This window comes from Solanum pennellii, chromosome 11, assembly GCF_001406875.1.
Source record: "Solanum pennellii chromosome 11, SPENNV200".
Classification (NCBI taxonomy): domain Eukaryota; kingdom Viridiplantae; phylum Streptophyta; class Magnoliopsida; order Solanales; family Solanaceae; genus Solanum; species Solanum pennellii.
The window spans coordinates 61,164,625-61,173,201 of NC_028647.1; the positions used below are offsets into that span (position 1 = coordinate 61,164,625).

General features: G+C 30.2%; 1 protein-coding gene and 1 pseudogene across 1 annotated transcript in view; both read left to right on the forward strand.

Annotated features, from left to right (window-relative positions):
- The first annotated feature begins 252 nt into the window (after nucleotides 1–252).
- On the forward strand, nucleotides 253–2,240 carry LOC107004397 (annotated as a pseudogene).
- A 2,031-nt stretch (nucleotides 2,241–4,271) lies between these two features.
- The window catches only part of LOC107004715 (GTPase Der), a 17,123-nt gene continuing 12,817 nt past the window's right edge, over nucleotides 4,272–8,577 (forward strand). Inside the window, exon 1 of the mRNA XM_015203031.2 lies at nucleotides 4,272–4,675. Within this exon, the coding sequence (XP_015058517.1) occupies nucleotides 4,339–4,675 (337 nt within the window). The 5' untranslated portion in view covers nucleotides 4,272–4,338. The remainder of the gene's footprint in view (nucleotides 4,676–8,577) is intronic.

The window sequence follows — 8,577 nt, forward strand, 5'->3', positions numbered from 1 at the left end:
CAATATGATGAAAATATACATCATAAAATATTGATAAAAAATCTTATAGTTTGACTCTAAAAAAGAAAACTATAACAATTACTTATGGACGGAGGGAATAATACTCTTTATTAATGTACATTTATAGTGCCGCTAAAAATTATTTTAGCTAGAGAAATCATTCAATATAGTATATATATATATATATATATATTTTTTTTCTATATATATATATGTGGTATACTTGAATACCACTATATGAAAACAAAAAAAATGAACCTATTCCTCCTCTCTTTGGCAACCACTTTTGCTATAATCATCAACTTTTTATTCAAATATTTCTTTTCCAAGCCTAAACAAAAAATAATTTTACCTCCACCAGGTTCATTTGGTTGGCCTATTATTGGAGAAACCATTCAATTTCTTGTATCACTTTACTATGGATTAGTCCATGAATTTGTTCAAGAAAGAACCAAAAAATACAACTCTAATATATTCAAAACCTCATTACTTGGCCAAAAAGTTGTTATTTTTTCAGGTCCATCAACTAACAAATTCATATTTACTAAAGGTAATAAACTTTTTAGTGGTTGGAGAACAAATTCTGTTCAAAAACTTTTCCCTTCAACATCATTTGTACCTAAAGAACATGACACTAAAAGAGCAAAAAGTGTCATTAGTTATCTTTGAACTCACAAAATGTTGAAACACTTATTAGTACTATAGACTATATGTCACATACACATTTGGGAAATCATTGGAAAGGGAATAATGAAGTAATAGTGTGTGATTTAGTGAAATTTTTACATTCTCCCTTTCTATTAGAGCATTTATAGGTATCGAAGAATCGAATAATAATATTTATGAAAAATTCAAGATTTTTTCAAGAGGTCTTTTGGTAATGGACATAAATTTACCAGGCACAACATTTTATAAGGCAATGAAAGCTGGGAATGAATTAAGAAAAGAAATGAAGGTGATTATTGAAAAAGAAGAGAAAAATTATTAGAGATTGATTCAAATTTAGGAAATGTTTATTATAATGATGTGTTAACACAATTGATTATTGAACAAGATGAAGATGGAAATTATTTGGATTTATTGTTGGTAGTTATGAAATACTGCTACAACTATTACATTGACAATGAAGTACCTTAAACAAAACCCTCAATTCTTCAATGAAATAATGGAGGGTATTTCTTTCTCTTTTTTTAAAAAAATATTTTTTTTGGTCTTTTCAAATTAAATTTGTTATAAAAAAAAAAAGTGGATTATTTGTGTTTGAATATATATTGACAAAATCTTTTGAATTATTGTAAATTTTGACCTAATAAAATGACAGAGCAAAATGAGATATCAAGGCAAATGATTCCAAGAAAAGAACTATGTTGGAATGACATTAAAAAAATGAAGAAAACTTGGAACTTTGTGAATGAAGTATTAAGAAATACACCAATTGTTCAAGGTGTTTTTAGAGAGGCCATAGAGGATTTCACTTATGAAGATTTCCACATACCAAAAGGATGGAAGGTATGTATATTTTCTTTCACTTTTTAAAGGATGGGAGGTATGTATATTTTCTTTCACTTTTTTTAAAAAATATGTCATGTATCGAATTTCAGAAAAGGCTCATTTATATCACCCGTTAAAAGTTTGACTTATCTGTCATTTTCGTTTGAGAAAAAGGCTCATCCATGTCATTACTTGTAAACTAAAAATATTGCAAAATCATTTTTACACGTGGTCAATTATGATTCGGCCACGTCATTAATTAAATCTTTTTTTTTAAAAAAAATAAGGCTCAAAATAATCGAACTTTGAGAAAATACTCATTATGTCACACGTTAAAATTTTAGCTCATCTACGTCATTTCAGTTAACAAATAATGGCATATTAAGTCTTTTCTCAAAAGAAAATGACACAGATAAATTAAACTTTTAACTGATAGCATAGAAAAACTTTTTTCTCAAAGTTCTGTGGCATTACGATATAAATAAAATACTCCATCATAAAATAATTTTGCAGATATATTTGATTTTTGAAGCTACACAAAAAAATGGTGAATATTTTCCAAATCCTACAAAGTTTGATCCATCAAGATTTGAAGGAAATGAAGTAGTTCCTTATACATCAGTTTCTTCATCATGTACTTTAAAAATTTTAAGTTGGAGGCTAAGGTTCCTTTAGAAAAAAATATGTACCCCTTTTTTCTACTAGCCATCCCAACATATGGATATCCTGTTACCCTTTCTACTCTTTAAGCTTTGTTACATGAAAAAAATTATATGACAAAAGATGTAACCTAGTTAATATATACTCTTTTCGTTTTAATTTGTTTAGTAGTTGTTTCACAAAATAAAAGAGATTTTTGAATTTTTTGGTCTTATATCAGCAAAGATATGTTACATGTATTAAAATGCTCTTTAATTTTATGGTCTTAAACATTTCAGGTGAAAAGTTGGTATCATAAAGAGACACTACACAAAAAATTGATCTTTTTAATTACAGCTATGTACTTCGTCCGTCCACTTTTATTTGTCATGTTGTGCTTTTCAAAAGTCAATTTGATTAATTTTAAAAATTAAATTAGATTATATTAATTTGATCTATTACACAAAAAATTTAGATATTCAATACGAAAAGTACTATAAAAATGCAATATTTTGCATATCAATATGATGAAAAAGTACATCTTAAAATATTAGTCAAAATTCTAATAATTTGACTTCAAAAATAGAAACCACGAAAATTAAAAGTAGATCAAAAGAATATGTCTTTTTGCTGCTAAAATATGTTTTTATTGCAGTGAGATGCTAAAAAGGAAAAGAATTATTATTTTCTAAACGGATTAAAAAAACAGTAGATCAAATAAATTAAAACGATAAGAGTACCTTTATTCTATTTTTCATCTTTATCATTAGAACTCGAAGTCCAAAAGCATATGGCAATTTCTTTGTTGTTAATGTTGATTCTTCAAATCTAAAGGAATAATTAATTACTTTTACAAAAACATTAATAAAGATATAAATGTCAACCATAAAACTTTCGAGGGTGATATAGCTACTAAGGAACATAATCAAGACATCGTATGATGTGAAAAATATTCGGATAATAATGAATTTGTATAATTTGAATAAAGTAAAAAGTAAAAATAGTAATATATATAATAAGTAGGAAAGTGTAAAAATAGAATCGAAAACAATATTACAGGGTTAGTGGCTTAAGGGGTTGTTAATAATTTTATTATCAAAAAATATTAGCTTATTGATTTTTAGATGATAACAATCTACTTTTTTATCCTTGATAAATATTAATATTGATAATTTAACATAATTAAATACTAAATTAATATTTTATATTACAGTCTACATACTTCACAGTACTTCTACTTCACATCATAAATTTCATGTTATGTTTTAGTTGTAATATATACTATGTCTTAAGTGTAACATATAATTGTGATATTCGTATTACATCTGCTCTTATTGATGCAATTTCTTATTATTTTTCTTGTTTCACTATGTCAAAGCATTTTATAGTTGATTTGTTTATTTCACTGTATCGCGTCAAATTATTAGAGAAGTGAGAAATCATATATTTATTTTATGAATATCTTTTAATTGGATAAATCGAAAACTAAACCATTAAATATTCAAATTTGATAAAAAAATATCATATTAATTTGACGTATTAAAAATAAAAAACCTAATCAATAATACATAAAATTAAAAGCGAATCGATCGATACACACCCCTCATAATATGTTTGAGTTTTGAAGCCTAGCTATAACTCTTAGAAACAAAGATAGAAATAAAAAAAAAAAAAACTCTAGGTATTCTTCCATGTATCGTAATTTTAAAAATGACAACTTTCACGTATAGCAAACAAAAAATTTATATTTGTATGCTATAGAAAAGTTTGCATAATTATGCTCCATAGCAAACATATAACTGTATAATTCGCTATACATATATAACTGTATAATTCGATGATCTAAATTGTATAATTCGCTGGCCTCGCTATACATATATAACTGTATAATTCGCTGGCCTCGCTATGCATATACAATTGTATGATTCGCTAGCCTAAATTGTATAATTCGCTGGCCTATTTCGCTGCAATTGTATAATTCGCAGACCTATTTAGGTTATTAATTTGCTATTATACAATTATCCTTTTTAAAAAAATAGAGTTAATATCCATACGCGAAAGAAAATTCGAACACCATTTTTGTCAAAAATCATTTTCTACCAAATATACCCTTAACTTAAGATATTTTTCCAAGTTGTCTTTGTTTTTTCGAAAGAGGAAGATAAAGCTGCGTGAGTCTCTCAGCTAGCAAAGCAGTATTGTTCATCCATGGAACTCAATACAGCAATTTCTCTATCAAAAACTCTCTCTCTTCTCTCTCCAATTTCACCAACTTCTTCATCTCTCCCACCATTCTCTCTCTCCCACCGTTGCCACCACTTCCGCCGCTGTAATCTTAGCCGGAGTTTTTGTCTTCCACCGGCCGTACAATTGTCCACAAGTAGAGAAGATGAAGATGAAATGGTAGATATTGGAGGGTCTGAATATGAGGAAGAAGATGATTATGCTGAAGATGAAGATACCCTTGATGTTGATTCACTAGAACGTGAAGCCCAACTTGTGGTTCGAGAATTTTCCGACTCTTTGTCTCGACAATTGATTATAGGTTTGTTTATTTCCCGTACATTCACTTTACCTTTTCATGGCCCCTTTTTTTTCCAGTTGTTCATTATGAATTTTGACTGGGAGTGAAACTGACCCCTGTTTTAGGATTAGGTAAAATATACTTTCCCCAGCCAATCATTCTTCAGTGTTTGGTTCTTGAAATTTTATTAATTAAGTAAAAGATCCATGATATATTCGCCTCTCTACCTCCTCGAGGTATTGATAAGCTCTGCGTATACTATGTATACTCTGTCCTGACCCCGCTTTTGGGAATATATTGGGTTGTTGTATGTTTGCGCTCGGAAAAATCAAACCTTTTGCTCAAAGAAGCAGTTGTACACTGGTATTTCAACTCCACTGGTCCTCCATGACTATTACACACCCGTCAAAGCTATTCATGGAAAAAGATACATTGCGTCATACGCAGAGAACAAGTGAGTTAGGAATTCATTGAAAGTACTTGGTTGTGTGTTTTTCTTTTTCTTCTCCAGTAAGTATGAAACAAGTCATTAAATGTTGCTTCTGCTTCCTCATTTGGATGGTGGTGTTTGTCTAGGTGATTCAATAGTTGGAAAAAGACTTGTTATAACAGTGTTTTAATACTTGGGTGTGAATGGGTGCAATTATGACCACCAAGTTAATTTCTGACATTTATGGATCAAATATATTGGCATTCCATGAGGAGAATCATGCAGTCAGCTGGATATACACTTAAGAGTAATAATTTTGTGTACCTATATACCTTCACACTAACAAAGATTAGAATGGCCAGACAACTCTCTGAGGCGGCATCAAGTAGTTGTATAATATTGTGTTTTGTAACTATTTTATTGATGCATTTTATCTATTCAAACATGCAATGCACTCTCTTCAAAATATAGTACTTTGATGAATGTTACATTTGAAGTGTTAAAAAGGAGTCTGATATATGGTAAATAGAAGGAGTGTTTATTTGGAGTGTTAGAAAGGAGTCTGATATATGGTAAATATAAGGAGTGTTTCTTTGCTATGTCTATTATTCAGCATAACAGTAACAGTCAGTTATGTGGACAGTTCTGAATTTGTGAGGAATACATAGTGAATGCCTGTAATAGTGAAGAATGTGTTGTATAGTTGGGCATTCAGGAGGAGAAGAAGGAGATGTAGAGTTTGGGATGTTTGCCCCTTTGGCACTCATATGGGTACTTTGGAGAGCAAATAATAGGAGATAATTTGAAGGAATGGAATACAACTTCATAAAAATTGGGACATGCCTTTTTGCTTTTTCCTATTAACTTTTGATGTACTGATGAAGTTATTATTTATTAGATGATTGTGTATCTTTCATAGAGAAGTATGTTTTTGCTTAAGCTCAATACCTTTTTGTATATTCCATGTATATGAGCGTTTTCCCCAGAACATGAATAAGTATTGTTCTATTTTTTTTAAAAATATTCAGCAAAACATGGTTGGAGAGAGATAAAAACATGACCTACAGAGCTTGTCTTCAGTTATTGTTTGGTATATTATATTTGGTCTATGCAAGTGTGAGAGAGCTTGTTGCTAGACAATGAGTAGAGGGAGAAACTTCTTCTTTCTAGAAACAAGGAAGGTCAATGTGCAGTCTTACAAGGAAGCTTTGGAGTTGCTTGCTTCGAATTTGGTTGGGAAGTGCGGGAGAGAAGATATAGGTAAGAAACCCAGTTTCAGTCTGTCTGACGGTCAGGTCAAAGCTATGAGAGTTCCTAACGACTTGTCTGTTTGGAAGGTTCTAATAGAGTGGCTCACAGGAGTTGGTCACTAAAAAACTTGGTCATTGATGGCAGGTTTGATAGTTTCGAAGATGGGCAGTCTACCTTCCTTTTTATTTTGCTAGAGAGGCGGAAGCAAAGTGAGTTAAGGGAGGAGCTAGATGTANCGATTGCTTATATTACAGATCTTGGTATAATTTATTTAGTCATTAAATTATGCTTATGCTAGCAAGGATAAATGATAAGATGTAATAAATTTCATTTTTCTTTCCTTATTAATGTTTGTTACCATGTAAACATGTATGTGAGATAATAGTGTTTTAGTTTTAATAACTGATAGATTTAAAACTAAAACTCTTGTGGCTTACATTAGGGCAATTAAAAACATGTGTACAGTAGAGCCTAGACCTGGATAAAAACAATACGAGGTAACTAAGAACACTTCTTGGTCATGGTACGGTTGCAGGGTTGCACCAGGGATCAACCCGTAGCCAATTTCTATTTAACCTAGAAAGGAACCAAAAAACTGACGTAACATATTCAAGGGAGTATAGAAATTGGCTACGGGTTGATCCCTGGTGCAACCCTGCAACCGTACCATGACCAAGAAGTGTTCTTAGTTACCTCGTATTGTTTTTATCCAGGTCTAGGCTCTACTGTACACATGTTTTTAATTGCCCTAATGTAAGCCACAAGAGTTTTAGTTTTAAATCTATCAGTTATTAAAACTAAAACACTATTATCTCACATACATGTTTACATGGTAACAAACATTAATAAGGAAAGAAAAATGAAATTTATTACATCTTATCATTTATCCTTGCTAGCATAAGCATAATTTAATGACTAAATAAATTATACCAAGATCTGTAATATAAGCAATCGTCACTGAGCCACTCAACAGGAATAAAGTACATAAATATTTAGTTGTGAAGAAGAAGAGGTTTAGAATTTTCGTTGTTTTAAAATGAGAGGAAATCCCTCTATTTATAGACAACAAAAGAAAGCGTGCACAAATGTTTATTGAGCCTTATCAAAAAAGTTACAACTATTTGGAAAAGTTGCAACCCTTTCGAAAGGTCACAACCTTTCATAAAAATCACATATTTTCATAAAAGTCACAACTTTTCATAAAAGTCACAACTCTTCATTAAAGTCACAACCTTTCATAAAAGTCACAACTTTTCATGAAAGGGGAAGACTAGTTTTGAAAATGTTAAAATTTCAAAGGGAATTCTTGATTGTGGTGGTGCCACATAGGCGGTTCTAAGGTTTTCTTATATATATATACTAGTAAATTTACCCGCGCTTCGCGCAGGAATTTTTTATCACAAAATTTATAAAATAATAATTTAAACCTATCAGTCATTAAAACTAAAACACTATATTATCTTATATACAAGATTACGGGATAACAAACATTAATAATGTAAAGGAGAATGAAACTTATTACATCTTATCTTTTTTTTTTAAGATAAGGGTAACACATCTTATCATTTATCCTTAATATCATAAGTATAAATTAATGACTTTAAAAATACATACCAAGATCTGTAACATAAGCAATGGTTTCAGCAATAGTGTCTGTGAGCCACTCAACACGAACCAAGTACACAAATATTTAGTTGATAAAGGTAACTTATCTTATCATTTATCCTTAATAACATAAGTAGGAACTAATGACTGTAAAAATACATATCAAGATCTGTAACATAACCAATGGTGTCGGTGAGCCACTCAACAGGAACCAAGTACACAAATATTTAGTTGTGAAGAAGAAGAAGAAAAGAAGAAGAAAGTTTTAGGATGAGAGGAAATTCCTCTATTTATAGACAACAAAGGATAGCCTCCACAAATGTTTATTGTGCCTTATTGGAAAGGTTACAACTATTTGAGAAAGTTGCAACCCTTAATAAAGGTCACAATCTTTCATATAAGTCACAACTTTTCATAAAAGTTGCAACTCTTCATTAAAGTCGCAATTGTTCACAAAAGTCGCAACTCTTCGCAAAAGTCATAACTTTACATAAAAGTCACAAATTTCCATGAAAGGGGAAGGCTAGGGAAATAAATAAATTTAAAAGGAAATTCTTGTTTGTGGGAGTGCCACGTAGACGGACCTAAGGTTTTCTTTTATATATATATATATATATATATATATATGATATATGAT